The sequence below is a fragment of the Eurypyga helias genome, unplaced genomic scaffold, assembly GCF_000690775.1.
Source record: "Eurypyga helias isolate BGI_N326 unplaced genomic scaffold, ASM69077v1 scaffold8104, whole genome shotgun sequence".
In the NCBI taxonomy this organism is placed as follows: Eukaryota; Metazoa; Chordata; class Aves; order Eurypygiformes; family Eurypygidae; genus Eurypyga; species Eurypyga helias.
The window spans coordinates 7,601-24,643 of record NW_010248141.1 but is presented as its reverse complement, the minus strand read 5'-3'; the positions used below and the strand labels follow the sequence as shown (position 1 = coordinate 24,643).

The 17,043-nt window shown below is 41.6% G+C and overlaps 1 protein-coding gene across 1 annotated transcript in view; it reads left to right on the top strand.

Moving 5' to 3' along the window:
* Positions 1-15,442, top strand: part of USP40 (ubiquitin specific peptidase 40) — a 30,515-nt gene extending 15,073 nt beyond the window's left edge. The window contains exons 15-31 of the mRNA XM_010150957.1: positions 178-497; positions 1,777-1,906; positions 2,594-2,651; positions 3,296-3,349; positions 4,981-5,069; positions 5,737-5,823; positions 6,593-6,629; positions 8,248-8,312; positions 8,881-8,955; positions 10,171-10,297; positions 11,406-11,500; positions 12,752-12,870; positions 13,271-13,336; positions 13,577-13,787; positions 13,912-14,007; positions 14,813-14,907; positions 15,334-15,442. Coding sequence (XP_010149259.1) covers positions 178-497; positions 1,777-1,906; positions 2,594-2,651; positions 3,296-3,349; positions 4,981-5,069; positions 5,737-5,823; positions 6,593-6,629; positions 8,248-8,312; positions 8,881-8,955; positions 10,171-10,297; positions 11,406-11,500; positions 12,752-12,870; positions 13,271-13,336; positions 13,577-13,787; positions 13,912-14,007; positions 14,813-14,907; positions 15,334-15,442 — 1,833 coding nt within the window. The remainder of the gene's footprint in view (positions 1-177; positions 498-1,776; positions 1,907-2,593; positions 2,652-3,295; positions 3,350-4,980; positions 5,070-5,736; positions 5,824-6,592; positions 6,630-8,247; positions 8,313-8,880; positions 8,956-10,170; positions 10,298-11,405; positions 11,501-12,751; positions 12,871-13,270; positions 13,337-13,576; positions 13,788-13,911; positions 14,008-14,812; positions 14,908-15,333) is intronic.
* The last annotated feature ends 1,601 nt before the right edge of the window (positions 15,443-17,043 follow it).

Sequence of the window (17,043 nt, the reverse complement as noted above, 5' to 3'; positions counted from 1 at the left end):
CACCTTTGAGTTACTTTGGTTGTTCAGTAGGCATTTGGTGAAAGGTGCTTTATTACTCATGAGGAGAAGGGTTCCATCTTTTTGTCTCAGTACAATTATTGTTGTCATTTGTTGCTGTCCAGTCTTTTCTGTATTTTATTGATCACCACTGCATAAATCTTGCATTCCTTCCTTCAGGTTGGTGGTACAAAGGTGATGACAGGCCCTGATCATGAACCTGTGGTCATAAACGTGCTTCGTTTAGCAGAATATAACGAAGGAGGGAAGGGTCAGCATTTCACAGAATCGCAGCATGTCTTTTCATGCGGCACAAAAGTGGGTGATCTGCACAGAGCCTTGGCACCGTCAGGAGGAATAATTCTAAAGAATGGCTCAGGACCAGATAAAGAAGCCAAGAACTGGGAAGTTTTTCTTGAAGAAGATATGAAGGAAACGGTCAGAAGTGTTGGTCTGACAGATGGATGCTCAGTACTAATCTTAGACAGCCATGACCAGAGGTAACCATTTTGAGAACAGGTATATTTAAACAAAAAAAGGCAATTTTGGAATAATGTGTTTAGTTAAAATTATGCTAGCTGTATAGATTTTCTTTTAACTAATTGTCACTTTCAACTTTTTCATTCAATATAAAGTAATCTTAAATTTTGGGGTTCGGATACTTACTGTTAGATATGTCTTTGCTCTTGAAGTACATATGCAGTCACGTCCTTTCACTTACGCTCATAAAGGGAAAAACTAACAAGACCAACATGTGCCCAGTGTGCTGGCACATCTTGGGCATACCCTGAATTTCTGAGGTTTGAGTTACATGGTTTTCTGAGGGACTTGGTGGGATGAGAGAACAGAGCATGCAGCTCTGCTGAATCTCCTAGCTGAACCTAAAGTTGCCAGGAGCAAATTTCTGATCTCATTTTGCTTCCCAGCACGTAGCCCTGAGGTTGGGCTCCTGTTTTCAGAGATAGGTGCTTGTTACATAAATTCTAACTTCCTAGTTGAAACAGTACGGAAAACAGTACTTGGACCTGTAAGAAAGCTGGAGGGGGGGACTTTTTACAAGGGCCTGTAGTGACAGGACAAGGGGTAACGGGTTTAAATTGAAAGTGGGGAGATAATAGATTAGATATCAGGAAGAAGTTCTTCCCGGAGAGGGTGGTGAGGCACTGGGACAGGTTGCCCGGGGAAGCTGTGGATGCCCCATCCCTGGAAGTGTCCAGGGCCAGGCTGGATGAGGCTTTGAGCAACCTGGTCTAGTGGAGGGGGTCCCTGCCCATGGCAGGGGGGTTGGAACGAGATGGTCTTTAAGGTCCTTCCAATCCAAACCGTTCTGTGATTCTATGAAAAATTGACATTGTATCAAGCAGTGAGAGGGCTCTTCAGAGTGAGAACTGTTTCTCGGTTTATATACAGTGGCAGAGACAGAAAATCTCAAATTTTAGTTACCACTAGGTATGCTTTTACAGTAATTTTTTCCAGAAGCCTTAAATCCAGCCTCAGAAGGTGATTTAGACTCTGAAGTGCCTTCAGAAGCTCAAGTCCCATTGAAAGCCCTAGTTACCGTAACGCAGTTTTTACTGATTTACTCAGTAACCAGCCCAGAGGTGCCTGAATGCTGCCCAGGGTCTCTGACTTGCACTCTGTGATGTGCCATCACTATTAATGCCCTAGGTGTTACCGGTTTGTTTGAGAGCTTTGGTATGTAGCGATCTAGCCCAGACAGCGTGTTCTTTTCCTGTCTTTGACCATCTTTGCACTGCTCGGTTTTTTTTTTCTTTACAGCTTCGTGAATGTGTCAAGTGGCAATTTGACTGCTTTTACGTATGACATCAGCTGGCTCCAAGTGAAAAACTTCTGCGGATCAGATGATGAAGAAAAGAAACACGTTAAAATTACTGCCACTATTGAAACAGTAAGAAGTCTGATGTAACTCAGCCTGTTTCCCTGAAAAGCTTGGCCAGTGCACTTGAGCCGATTAATGGGGAGTGGATTTAGCCTCAGGGCTGGAGTTTTTCTGTGATGAAAATAGTGTGTAACTCACAGTCACCATTACTGGAATACTTTGCTGTGTAATAAGACTGTAACGCTGGTAACTTAAACCAGTGTGGTCTATGTGAGGATGGAACAATTTGCCTTTTGGACCATCCTGTAAATGTATGTTTGAGGCTGTGTCAGTAAACAAAAGCTAAAAGAGGAGGAAAGTGTTATTTCTTGCTTTCAGCATAGGATAGGAGAAAATACTGGTTTTTCCCAAGGGGTGGGCTTCTCTGGTACTTTTTCTGCCTTTTAAGTTATCTTCTGTTACAGAAAATATGAAGTACTTAGTTTTGCTTATAAAATTGCTAGTTATGAAATACTAGTCTTTTGACAAATCCAAAAATTAAATACCACTTTCTTTTTCTTTGGAAGACTGTTTTAAGAAGAATTATATATTTGGTATGATAAAGAAATGTTTTCTCATCTGTGTATGGAGTTAATGGGAGTAAGAACATAATTGGGATGCATTTCAAGTGCAGAGTGCCTTTTCTGGACTGGCATTTGCAGAGCAGGTGTGTTACTGGTGTCCTGTATTAGAGGTGTTAATATTGCTTTCTTTTAGGTGATGTCAGATATCAGAATGAAAGCAATACGGGAGCTTCAGCTAGAGGAGGAACTAGGTGAGTGTTCAGCTGCTTTACTCTTAGATCTGACAATGTTAGAGTTTACTGTCTGGCTTCCTGCTTTTTGTGTCACTTTATTCAAAACAGCAAGTTCATTGCTGTTAGGGGTGTTTTGGGGAGGAAAGAGGGTGAAAAGGACTTTAAAATTAATCTAATTTTGAATAAATTTTTCCTAGCTGAAAACAAATATCAGTGTAAGTCTCGATTAAAATACATTTTATGAATATCTTTCAGAAGCTGTTTGAGTAGGAATAATCCTGTCATCTTACTGAAGTATTACACTAAGAATTGAACACTTATTTTTCCTTACTTTATTCCTTTCTTTAAAACACTCCAGTTGATTTTCTTTAAAACTTCTGTTGATGCCTTTGCCTTTTGATGCACTTGGTCAATGTTAGAGTATTTTACTGATTGTGGCCCATAGCTGGCTTCAACGAGAAAGTAATCTTTCACTGAAAGGGTAAAATATAATTGTCTAGGAATCTTTCTCCAATTAGGCTTTTGATGTAAGACCTGCAGAGAGAGGGCTCTAAGATAAACGTGTTGTCATTAATCTTAAATACGTTATCTGTTGAAACTTCTGAGCCAAAGTTGTTCTTATTTGAATTACATCTCTCTCCTTCCTGCCCCTTTTGTTACAGCAAACAACAGCTGTCTTAGACCTGTCAGTGGAAATGGGAAACTTCTTTCTCCAGGTAAATTTATTGATGTAATCATTCTTCTGTAAGAAGTTCAATTGGAAACTTGAAGCTTCCCTTTGTCCTTTCCTAGGAGAAGTACACACACCCCCCTCAACTGTTTTCCAGGTGGGGAAATTAGTGGTGTGGGTGGGTTTTTTTCCCAGATCTACTGTTTATTAACAGTACCAATAGAAAGGTAGAGGTTAAACTTTAATGTTCAGCTTGGTTTTATTACTTACATTCCTAATTAGCATAGCTGCCACTGTTTATTGACCACTGGCCATGTGCTTCAGGACTGTGGAAATTAACAGAAAGTTGTTTCCCATACTACTTCTATAAATTGAAAAGACCATAAATGATCTGTTTTGTATTGTATTTAATACTTTATAGAGCAACTTCTCTAGATGTTCCAGGAAGCAGAATCATTGTTCCATGTCTTTCGAACTTACATTTCCTGAAACAAAATGACCTAAATGTGTTTGAGAGTGCTGATGCGCAGGGTTGGATTTCAGAACAACTTGAGCAGCGAACTTGAGTCTTGTGCTGTTGGAGGAAGCATTGTTGGGTTCCTGCTTACTCTTGGAAGGCAGCTTGTGACTGTAGCTTATGAAGCACACTGAATACATGTGGATTTCTGTTTCTGTAAGAGTGGAGGAACATATTCATGCCCCAGCCTGCTTTTTGATTTGGATGAGCTTGTGATACCCCCTGTTGCTATGTAACTGTGCTCCTGATGGCCAGTGTGCAGCAGAAAAGACCTCCCAGCTTTGCTTTGGCCACTGTTAGGGCAGTGGTGAGAAACTGAGGGGATCAGCTAAATCACAGATTTTCTGTGTCTTTGCTATTTTGCTAACATGTTGCATTAGTAAAACATGGGCAGGAAGCCAAGGAGACATTAATTCTCCACCGTTCAGTGCTTGTTAGACAATATTGGGAGTATTGTGTCAATTTTGGGGGCTCCCCAGCGTGAGAAAGAAGCCCTTACAAACTAGAGCCAGTCCAAAGGAGAGCACACGGAATGGTCTGGGAGCTGGAATGTAGAAGAGAGGAGGCAGGCTGGATTTTTCCAGCATGAAGAGGGAGAAGTCTTGGGGGAGGGAGGGGTAGTTGCCTTTCTTAACTCCCTAACGTGGATCTCTAGAGAAGGCAGAGCCAGATTCCTCTTGGAGGAGGGCATGGAAAGGATTAGATGCAGGAGACATAAGTGTCAGCAAAGGAAATTGGTGTGGTGGGGGTGAAAGGCAATTCACTGGGAGTGGTCAGACAAGTGACAGGGAGCTCTGGGAGGCTGAGGGATACCCATCCCTGTAGGTATTCAGAGCTCATCTGGAAAAAGCCCAGAGTGAACTGGTCTGACTTCAGACCTGGCTCTGCTTTGAGCAGCGATTTGGACTAGACAACCTGCAAAGGTCCCTTCCAACCTGTTCTTCTCCCATATACCAGGAGTTGTGGGGTGGAAGTTTTCTACACTACTGCTTTGCTTTAGTCACAGGGGGCTTACAGATCTGATGCCAGCGCTGAGGAAGTGAAGTTCTCCAAATGTCATTGGGCGTTTTTATCTCGCTCTGAAGAGCAGCATAATAGAATGGATATTTTCAGGAAGCAGCAGCTTATGATGTTCTCTGTGTTTTTTGTCCTCCCTGAAGTGCCTGAGGATTATACTGTCAAGGAAGCAGAACTGAAAATGGGAAGCTTGCTAGGGCTGTGTCATGGGAGAGCTCCAACTTCCACTCAGGTGTAGTACTGCTGTGACTGAAAAGACCCTTGTGCTGCTTTTATGCTTTGTTTACACTTCCCAGTGTTTCATTTAGTCCTCTTTTTACTCTTGTAATGGCTGTAAACAGCATGGAAAAAAATGCTCAGTGACGCTGAGAACTGTAGAAATCGGCATGAAAGCTCACACTGTTTATCTCCATTGCAGAAGGCCAAGAGCATACACGTGACCAGTTACTATAGCTTGTTTGATTTACAGTGAATCGTTTATCATTTGCCTGCTTATCACTGTCCAACTTCTGCGCTCGGATGTGTGTATACTTTTTTAGAGAGCATAAAGTAAGAAAATGGAGATATTGCTCTTGATATCTGCAAATTATAAATACACAAGAAAACAGTTGTACGTTTGTGAAGCTCAGAGTGCTAGCAGGCTTCCTCTCTTGTTTGCAGCAGGCTAAGTACATGTACAGCTGGTTAATGAAGCTCTAATGATGGCCATAACTTAATTCCATGTGCTTCTCTGTCCTGCTTGGATTGTTTGTTTGCTTTAGCCTAAAGTAGTTTACTTGCTGTTTGACTGAAGACAGACTTGTGATGGCTGGTATATGTGTGCATTAAAGGGTGGTATTTCATGGTATTTCCATACTTAAATATGGATTCTGATAGCTTATACTTGCTTTTTTTTTTAGCTCTTCTTATATTTTATTGTTGGGAGTGACCCAAATGCCAGCCCTGAGATGGAGATAGTTGTGGAAGAGACTGCCTCTGTCAAAGAGGTAAGCCTGGCTGCTTTTAAAAGCTCGTGTCATCCTGGGTCAGTGCTCCTGCTCCTGGAGAGCTTTGCCTTCTCCACATCTCTCACTTCAGGCCACCAGGAGAGACAGAGGGAAAGGAAGTGTTTGAGCCCCAAAATGCCAGTGGGAAGAATGCCATGATCTTTCACCAAGTAGTAAAGAGACATCCTTGATTTTTCCCGAGAACGAACGTAACCCGACATGGCTAGCTACTCCTTTTGTACATAGCAGTCCACAGAAGGATAGGCAACCATGGCATAGCCTGCCACAGTGCTCTCGTTGTCCGTCAAACTCTGCGTGCACAGAATGGGAGTGAGGGGAGCCGGGAAGAACTCCGCACGGAGCAGAGGAAGCAGTTCTCGGTACTGCAAATCCAGCCTTCTGGCACAGCGTGCCAACACTGATGAGTCACAGTGGCTGTAAAGTGTTGAGTTCGTAGGGCTGGTTTCTGCAAGGTGCATCTTCAACTTCTGTGACAGAATGTGTTCAAGTAAAGCAACAAACTGACAGCACAGAGGTGTGGGTGGAGTTTTTTAACAGGTTGTAAAAGCTGACTCGTCTGATATCTCATACTTGAAGGGTTTAAGATGTAGTTCAAATCCACTGTGTCTATGTAATGATACAGTTTTCACGAAGTGACTGGGAGCCAGTCAGTTTTTATGTTAGAAAATTCTAGTGTAGATTTGCTGAAAACTTTCTATTTCCCAACCTTTGTATTGAGACAAGTCTCACCGTATGTTTCTTTTTTCAGTGCCTAAATTTAATGCTGGAAAAATCTGGATTATCAGGTTAGTTGTATTGTTGTTTAATGATTTTTTTTTAAGGGTTTTCCAGATTTCTAAGTCAGCTCTTGCTACCCTAAAACTTGCAAGTCGTAAGTTTATTACAATTATCTACGTGTCATTGTAATGTGAGGAGGGGAAAGAATTAGAAACTTTCAGTCTCACTGTGATAAAAACTGGCTCTGCAGTTGCTCTTGAAAATAAGTTTTGAGCTTTCTAGTTAATGAAAATATGGCAAAATCTACAGTACCTTGACTATTTGCTTGGGTGCAGGTGGAGGTGTTTGGCTGCTTTGAGAAGCTTTGCTATTGTAGTGGGACCCGCTGCATGAGATAACTGCAAAAAATAATGATTTTTGGTCACTTGGCTAAAAACAAGCCATTCAAAATGGGATCACAGGATCGCAGTTTGGTCGTTATTTGGAGATCTGAGTGGTAGCAGTTTCTTGTTAAAGCTTTTACATGAGGATTAGGAAGGAGATACAGACAGCACTAGCATGACACATGAATTTCCTGGCTGAACATCTCTTCCCATGCGTGGTGACAAGGAGGAAAAGAGACTTGGAGTGCCAGTGTTTTCCAGATTTCTTTCTATACATTTGTTGAATACTGAATTTGTGTTACAGTAGAGTGGTGTCTGGAAATTCAGCCACACTCAAAGGATAAAAGTTAACCTGAAACACACTGCTGTCAGAATATACGTGGAGTAGCCCGAATGAAAATTAGATTTTGTGCTCTTGTGGACATGTACATATGAGATGAAGTAGTTAATAATGTTTTGAAATCAACTTAACCTTTTTAATTTCTTCATAGTGTGCGTTTACTGCCAAGAATTGATGGTTCTTTTTTATTGCTTTATTTTATATTACCATCTTTGAACAACTGAATTTGGCACTGTGTAGAGATTCATGATCTGAGTGCTGTCATTCACAGTTATGTCAGACTTTGGTGGATTTTGATGTTCTAATTGTTTAAAAAGACTGCAGAATGTTGTCTGTCCCATGTCTCTCCCTCTCTGCCCCCCCCAGTAGAATTTATTGATGAGATTCCTTTTGGGTTTGAGATTTTTAGTTATGAAAGTCAGAAATTGTACCTTGTAAAGAATAAAGTGCATTTTCATCGGTTATTTTGGTCAATTGAAAAAGTTTTATTACGTTTGTTCCTTCTGTACCTGGTGCGCTTGTATATACAGGTGCTAAATATGAACTATTGTAATTTCTGCACTCCAGCATCTTTTTTTTTTCTCTCTAGTGTGAAATCTCCTGGTAGACAGTTGGGGAGGCGAAGTTAGATTTTTCCTTATAATATGGTTGTCATTTAAATGAGCCTCTCACTGATTCGGATGGTAAATTGACATGGGAAACATTTTCTTTCTTCTTAAACCAGGGCAATTAATTAGGTAGGTGAGGAAGAGACATTTATGAAAATAAAGAGAAGACAGTGCTTCTAGGGCTTAGTGAAGGACTTGAAGGTGGTTCTGCATTCAGTTTCTCAGAGTTGTGTTTAAAAAAGAAATAAAAAACAAGTAAAAGAACCTTTAACTCTTAAAGAGTTTTGTCAGGTTTGTTTGGAACAGCCCTATTGGCTAATTCTTTTTCCATGTGTATGTTTTTGTTTTTTGGTAGGTGACAACTGGCATTTGAGAAGGATTGACTGGTGCTATGAAGCAGGGGAAGCATTAAGTCAGGAAGTAAGAGGATCCTATTTTTGACATGAATCATGCGGCGGTTTATTTACTGCGTTTTCCTGTAGAGACTTTCCCTGGAGAGAGCTGCAGTGAGGCAAACGCGTGGTGTTTCTGGGGGTGCTACATCAGTGCACACGCCGTTTGACTTTCACAGGGCCTTACGAGGGCAGTGTTGGGATACCTGTGGTTAAAATGTAAATCTTTGCGCCCCCCTGCCTCTTCTCATGAAGCCATATCCAGGTAGTTTTTTCTGAAGTCTAGGCTTACCACGCTTCAAAGTTACGTCTGCAAAGAGGCATGAGGTGTCAGTTGGTGAGGTGTGGAGGTGCGAAGGAAACCCACAGGTCAGTAGGGTGCTCTGGAAGGGCTCCAGCAGAGGAGACTCCTGTAGGTGCAGTGCATGTGTGCAAAGTTGTCTGGATGTTTAATGGAGATTTCTGTGTTCTTTGGAAAAGCAAAACACTGTGGACCTTTGACATGTATGACTTAAGGAACCACCTGCATATCCTTCAGGACACAAAGCACAAGAAAGTGTAGACTTACAAGCATACTGTGCTTTCTCCTCCTACAGAATGCCACTTTGAAGGAAGTTAATGTTTGCAGAGGAGATACTTTGGTCGTAACTGAAGGAAAGCTTCCACCAAAGGTAAAAGGAGAGAGACTGTGCTCTTTAGTCAGTTGACAGTGTCTGGAGATTTGAATATAACAGTTGTTAATTTTTTTCCTCTTGCTTATTTTAAAAATATTTCAGTTGGAAAATTCTGATTGGCAATAATGGATAATGCTTTCTGTAGTTTTAAAGCTTTTTTGATTTCAGTCAACATTTATGATAATCTTAGTCTGCATATATTTATTATTCTTCATTCAACTTCTGCAGTGAAAGGCTTGCCCACTGCAGCTTCTATGCCTAGAGGTGTGTTGACAGATCAGGAGGAAATCCTTATTTTTGGCATGCAGGATTTTCACGAAGGCACAACTCCTGTACTAATGCTTCCTCACAAAATCATAAAAACAGAGGAATTTGAGTGTTTGCCTTCTGATTTGTACTGAGGGTGGCATTTGAAAACAGAGGGTCCTGCTGGGACCCCCTCTTGTCAGATGGAAGGATTCTTGGCTAACAAACCTCAAGCAATACCATAGGGTGGTTTGGGTTGGAAGAGACCTTTACAGGTCACCTAGTCCTGATCTTCTGCCGGATTGGGTTGCTCACAGCCCCATCCAACCTGAACTTGCACACTTGCAGGGATGGGGCATCTCTTCCAACTTCATCTCTTCTTAGTCTTGGGGTGGATCTACCTCCCTGGGCTCCCCACCAATATCTTGGATACTTTTTTTTCAGAAGAAAAGCATAGCATAAGAGCTTGTGGCAGCCGTGGAGTGGGTGTTAATAGCCCAGTTCAGAGCTGCTTAAGAAAGGAAGCGAGTCTCTCCAGCTCAGGAGAAGAGGTATCAGACTTAGTGTCCCTTCCTGACTGTGCAGAGCAGGTAGGAATGAGGAGTTTCTGAAGTGGCAGAGCAGCATTGCACTTGGTGAGCTTAAATGAACCCAGCATACCCTGGAAAGGTCCTGTGTCCAGATCTTTAGAGAATGGTGTAACTCGGTTGTATCTCTAATGTTAGATGCCATGACAGCAGCGCCAGGCTGATGATGTTAGGCTGTACAAGGCTGGATTTTTTTCACTCTTACCCCTGTAAAAGTTGGAAGTGAGAGCTGATGCTGTGTGATCACAAATGAGTATCGATGCCTTTGTAAAGCTCAGATTTGAACTGGTATTTTCCTTCTTCCTGAGATGAAGGTAGAATTTTTCATTGTGTGCGGTGGAACACACAAGCTAACCTGTACTTTCCGTTCACTTTTTAGGGTTTCCTGAAAATACCTATCTGGTGGTTCAAGTCCTCAATTGGTAAGAATCATGGAGAGGATGCACAAGACCAAGTGAATGGGATGACCTGCAAGATGGACACTTTGCAGGTGTCTCCAGCAGGAGGTGAGCTTGATCAGTTTTGGAAAGGAATTGTATGGCCTGATTGGCTGTGATTGCACTGAGGACTTTGAGTCAAACCCAACATTTTAACCCAAAGCCTAAAAATCCTTCTGAAACCTATGGGTAACTGTGCAAGTTTAAATAGGTTTATGGTGAAAGGAGCCACTTGAGAGAGATGCAATTTTTTACAAGGCCACAAATGCTGGATGATGCTATTCTGATGTTCCTTAGCTATATTTGGTCAAGAGTAAGAGCTCCACTAAATTTTGAAGCAGGGGCTCTTTACTTGTCAGTAAGTAAAATGGCTTCCCCATACCTGAAGACAGTGACAGTGTAGTCAAGCATCTACTGAGTGAACATGATTGGCTTTGAATGCCAGACTGTTAACACCACGTTTAATGCTATGTTGCTTTTTGAGAAGCTTTTAAAAGGAGCAATGAGTAAATCTTACATAGGATAAAAGACATTACATACAGCTCTTAACCTGCTTTTGTTCTTCTAAAGGTCAAAGCCAAATAAAAAAGCAGGTGGGGTAGGAAAATCAAGTGAGGGTTGAGATGGAAGAAGAAAATGAGGTGAGGACAAGTGTGAATTGGAAAATGTGAAAGAGCCAGATTTTCCTTTCTCCAGGAAGAATAATATTCTTCCTTTGCTGCTGAGTTGTGTTGCAGAGCAGGACCTTTATCTCCTTTTAGAAGGTTTCTTTGCAATTTTTCTCCTTGTCTGTCAAACTTTTTCCGAGTTTTACTTTCTGCCCTGATGACCTCAGTAGCATAGGTAAAAGCAGGTTTAACTTCCCTGGCAACACACTCAACATTTCAGGGTCATAACCAATAATTAAGACTATTTACCAATTTGAATAACTGGTCTTAGTTTTAAAATTTGTGGTATACAATCAGTTTGAGCTCTTCCTGTTTGGCAACTTACAGAATGTATTCTATGAACTGTATGTGATGTTCCTTGAACAGCCCTCCAAAAAAATTGAGGTCGGTCCTCTCTGTAAGTGAAGTATGAACGTGAAGTGACTGTTATCTCCTAGGACAATAAACAAAGTCATGTTGACTCCTGTGTTGTTTCTTTCTTCCTTCCTCCCTCTCCCCCTCATTTAAAGGTTCACTGGAATACATCCACACAGGCATGGATCTTTGTTATGCTGGCAGTATAGAAATAGCAGGAGAAGCTTCTTTGGAAGATCTGAAGATGCAGGTTAGATGTTCTCCTGTATTGGAAATGTACAGCAACACTGATTAATTGAGCTCTATTAATACCTATTTTCTATTTCCTTTTCCCTTGTCTCCAGTATGTTCTGATATGGCATTTGCTTATATGCCATGTCCAGTGGTAAGTACCAAGAGGCAGTTGGAGCATGTAGCTCAGAGACTTCCTTAGTCTGTCCCCTGCAGTTGCCATTCTACCTGTCATGTGTCCTGACCTGCAAAAGCCTTGTTGCACTTCATCGGGAAGTTTGGCTTGCAGCCCTATCTTTATTTCACAACGTAAAATTTATTCATGAGAAGCACACACATACAAGCACTTCCTGAACAGCCACGTTCCATTTCCACATTGTTCCTGTATTAGTTTTCTGCGTCTTTTCTTTTTTTTTTCTTTTTGTATGTTGAATCTAATGAATAAAGAATTGCTTTTGATGCACAGAAGGTCATGTTTGTCATTCAGGAAGGCATAGCTTAGTTTCTTTGGCCAGAAACTAACGTGCCTTTTTATGCTTTTTTTAACCATAAAAGTATGATTTTAATACACTAAAAAACCCCAAACCGAAACAACTGCAAAAGCAAAAAAAAAAAAAACAAACCCAAGAAGCCAACAAATAAAGGCCAAACAACCACCTCCAAACCATAAAAAGACACAAACTAATCCTGTCATAAGGCCCTTTATTGTTTAGCCAGTTGGTTGTTCTACTTAAACTGCCTAGGGAAGGATATCTCGTCTGATTCTGATCCCTACCAACACTTTGTCCTTTGGATCTGACTTCAGCTTCAGTCTCTGGCAAGCTGCTGCTATGAAAAACTGACCGTTTGTGTCTTGTGAACAAGGAGAATTGTCTTAGTACAGGAAGAGTATTGGGCCCTTGATAAGGGCTTAAAGGACCTTGCTCAGCACTCGGCTGGAAATTTGGGTAACGATTCTGTCAGCCTCATTCCCTCCCAGTTGTACAATTTTTGGTTAAAAAAAGAAATTTGGTACTTTGGAAGCGTAAGTTAAGCTGAGAAATGTTGGGAGGGAGTGAGTGAAGTCCAACTCGCTTTGAGATTGAAAAGAGAATGTGTCGATCGTAGCTGCTGGCTGTAAGTCACAAGCAACAGCTGGTGTGGAATAAATCTAAATACCTTGCCCTGTTTCTGATTGCGTCAGTATTGCACTGAGCATTAATCAGGTGGTTTTCTTTTTTCCAAGGAGACTGGCTGCTGAAATTGTTGACAAGATGTTTCTTTTTTTCAGGCCATGACCTTACTGTGCTGCCAGGAGCAGATTGTCCCACTGCCCTCCTTTCTTAGAGCATGGACGGTGGACAGTAAGCGCCCAGGCAAGCTTTTACGGAACAACAAGCAGCAGCTCAAGTAGGTTTCTTCTGGAACACTCGGGTAGCACTGCAGCAGAGTGGCCGTTGACTGGGTTCTGGGATGGATCGGTGGGGAAATCAATCAGCTCAGTCAAATGTCAACAGAAAGCTCATTTCTGGTTACTTCTATTTTTTGCCAAGCATGTTAACTTCAGACCTGTAGAAGGGGGGAAGTGTGAGCCTAAGTAGGTCATACCATCTGTGTTCTGCTAAGCTTTATTTTAGGTGTTTTTAACTGCCACTTTTATATGTTTCTGAGGCTTTAATTTTTGTTCTGATATCTGGAAAACCAAAGCAAGAGGCTAAGCACAGTTGTTCTTGACTAAAGCAGTGACTTTTCTACTTGGAAACTTAGAGTGTATGACTGGAAACTTGTATAATCTTTGGTTTGGTTTCAGTGAATATAAGCTGGGTGCCAGAGTGGAAATCTGCATGGAACCTTTACAAAAAGAAGAGCATCTGGGGTAAGATCTCAAGACACTGGTTTCTCACAGCAGTGCATTTCAGATGAGACTTAACGGAGCAGCTTTTAACTTAAGGACTTTGTCAAGATTGCAGATGTCGGGATGTGAGAAGCCTTTGAAGCTTATTTTCTGTTTTCCACAAACAAAAAAAAGGAAGGGCAGGAGGGAGTGAAAACTGGGAATTCTGGACTCCGAAAGCATGATTGACAATAAGGGTCTGTTTTCTCTTCCTGATACCAGCCCCTGTGAGCTGCTGCTTCGAGTCCAGATGAGCATCCCAGGGGAGAGGGACTACTATGACTCCACGGATTTGGTGTGGGACATCTCCAGAGAGTGCACAACCTGGGCTCTGAGGCAAAGAGTGGCTTCTCACTATTGCCTCCCTGTAGATAAAATTGAAATAGCCAAATACTTCCCTGAAAGATTTGAGTGGCTGCCAATCTCTAGCTGGGTAAGATCTGGAATGACAAAGTCCAACACTCGAGAGAAGTACGTGTTGGTTTGTGCTGCGGTTCTTGAGCACAGGGGGTTCTGAGACCTGCCATGTACGCATCTTCTGCTTTGGTTTTATTCAGACGCAGCAAATTTCAAAGAGGAAACGGAAGAAAAAACAGGAGAGTTTACAGTCAGCACCTTATCACCTGAAAGATGGAGATATAATTGGGGTGAAGGTAAATAAACTTGTCTTTAATCGTTGCACAAGGATGAGGTTCAGGCACTCTCCCCTTTGCAGTATCTTAATTTTTTCCTGGTTTTCCTGAGTCCTGCTACATCTCTATGAAAGTACTGGTATGTGGATCTGCACCATATATTTTGTGCATAGAAAACTTGTTGCTACTAGTCCTTTTCTTTTTTCCTGTCCTTTCTCAACATGATGGAAGTTTCATGCTTTTCTCCTTCCATCTTGGTATGGCAGAAGAGGGCAACATGTCAGTGGCTCTTGTGTTCTCCAGTGCATAACAATCAGTTTGTGCTCTAAACTATCCAGAAGAAACTAGATTTCTTACCCTCATTTTATTGATGTGTTTTTTTCAACTCTGAATAAAATCCAAGAATAGTGTCCTTTAAAAATCATACTGTAAATTTAAACCCATTCCATTTTCAAAAGTATTATTACAGATTTATATAAATATGTAAAAAAGAATGACACAGCAGCATATTGATCTCTGAACGGGCAATAAGGCTTATTTAGGAGACCTCTGCAAGAACATACTGGCTCATTTTAAAGCAGTATGTGAAAAGTCTGATGTCTGATCCTGATGCATTGGAGAACTATCTCTGAATAAGCAAAATCACCATTAAATGCAAAAAATAGAGGAGTCTAAAGTTGAATTTTTTCCACTTAGTTAAAATGAAGTTAATTGCTGTAAAACTAGTTAGAGGAAATGCTCTGAAAATTAATAGTGTAAACTGAGAAGCATGTGGAAAATAGTTTGAGCTTACAGTTTTCATCCACCAAATCCTTTTTCACAACAGAATCTTCTCCTTGATGACAGTAAGGACTTCAGCACAGTTAGAGATGATATTGGGAAAGAGAAGCAAAGGCAGCTTGCACTAGGAAAAAAGAAGAGGTATGGAGTATTTACATTTATTATTCTTTAAAATGAGCGGTCTGTTCTTTGCCACTTTTCAGACTAGCTTGATAGCTGGGTAATTTTTTGGGCCAGTGCTAGCTGGGTGCTTGTAGCACACGCAATTCCAGGAGTCCTGAAGGAAGTGCTTAGGTAATTCAAACTCCCGGCTCTAAGTGCCAAATTTCTACACCAAGCCTCAAGGTTTTCTTCTCTTGCAAGACACTGCAGCATTTGTCCTTGCCTCTGGGGCTGAGAAATGACCTCACGCCTTGGCTGCACTGGCCTTGCACAGGCTGTGAGTGTGAGCTTACGGTGTCATTCTTACATCTACGTGGACATGGGGTTCCAGTCCAGGCTCGTGCTGCTGTTGTTGCTAAGGCTCAACACTAATACGAGGAATCTTAATTATTTTTGTTTTAATAGTCGGCAAGCCGAACGCTTACAGGACCACGTTTTCTCTGAGGAAAAGCTGAATATTAAGCACCGTAAACCAGAAGTGGCTCTTTCTATCAATGTGGGCGTTTTCAGATAGCACCAGGAGACGGTTTGCTGACCAGCCCGTAGTACCGCTGTAGTAAATTGGAATGGAGAACCTCAACTGGAGCAGCCAGAGTGTCTGTCCTGAAGTGTCTTCAAGAATCACCGAGACAAACTGGATATAGGATGCAGGATAACTTTGATTTTCTTCTAATCTCTCTTGAGAAAGTGCTTTAGCATCCCTTTATCAACGTGGTACTTATTCTCAGGCTAGGGACATGCACTTTATCCATGAGAAAATGGATTAATATAGTGTAAAACCCTCGGTGACTGTTTTGTAATCACCTTAAATGCTTATTTCTTTTTTTTTTTGGTCAGATGCTGATGTTTTGCACCATCACTCCATAGTTTGGGGGGTTTTAAGGCATTCATAATCATCTCTCTTCAGAATTTTTTTTCCATTTCTGATCCCTGAAGTGGCTAGCGATACCAGAATGTGCTTTTGTCTCTCTGTATATACATCTAGGTCTCTAGTAGCTGGAGTCAGATTTCAGGAATGAAGGAAATGTGAAAATCTTTGGACAAAGTGTACGACATTGGCTCAAAAAAGGGCAAGTTCAGAGTCTGTCAAGCTCTAAAACCTGAAGACCTTGTGATATTGAACAACGGTGCGGTAATCTTATATTTTAAAGTTGGCAGGGCTTTTTTGTTGTCCATAAGCATCATTAACAAAAAAAATCCCCAAAATGGATGGAAAAAAAAATTAGCAGATCTGATGTTTGGTCTTAAGTGAGTTTCATTGTACTCAGGAAAAAGGCTTGTGTTTTCAGTATTCTTATTCAGAGGACTTTCCCTCATTTCTCATGTTTTCAATTGCTCTAAAATGCTTTTACATGTGAGGGAGAGCTGCTCTTGGTGTCACAAAGGCGCTTTACAGCCTCTGTGACACAAGAGGATGTATGTGGCTCACTTTGACCGAACTCGCCATCCAACCTTCTGGAGTAAAATGTTTACGAAACGCTTGTGAGATCGGATCTCAAGGTTGAGAATGTGTGTAACTAGCTGAGGAGAGACGATATTTTTCTTACTCCTGAGGCTGGGAATCAGGGTTTACTAGCAGTTGGTGTTTCAGCAACTTTTCTGACGCTTACAATACTTGAACGGTTTTCCCCCACTTTATGTGGCTGCATAACTCAATTTCCCACCAGGTTCCGAATTTCCTTTGAGCACCTCTAGTACTGACAAATTAACCCGAACTGTTCACGGAGGAATTGTTTGTAATTAGATTTTAAGCGTGTTTTGAGTGGTAAGGTGGAAACGGAAGGGTGTTCTGTGCTGCTGGCATCTGACGTGTGCGCCTTTTGCGGCTGGGAACCTGTGCGAATGGATGGCTCTGTCAAGGCAGGTCCGCTGTCAGAGGCACTGCAGAGCCCTGTGGAACTGCACAAGTGTCTGGAAACCTGTTCTGAAATGAGCCTGAAGGCTCCTGAATTAAACCTCTTGTAATGAGAGGACAAAATACACCTCACTTCTGGGGACCGCCGTAAAGGTTTAACCTGTGTCGTACGCCCATAGAAGGTTTTGTAGAAGAAGGTGCCAGTACAGCAGACTAGTAAAATTTTGGTTGATGTGAGAAGTTGTCTCATTTATCTTTTG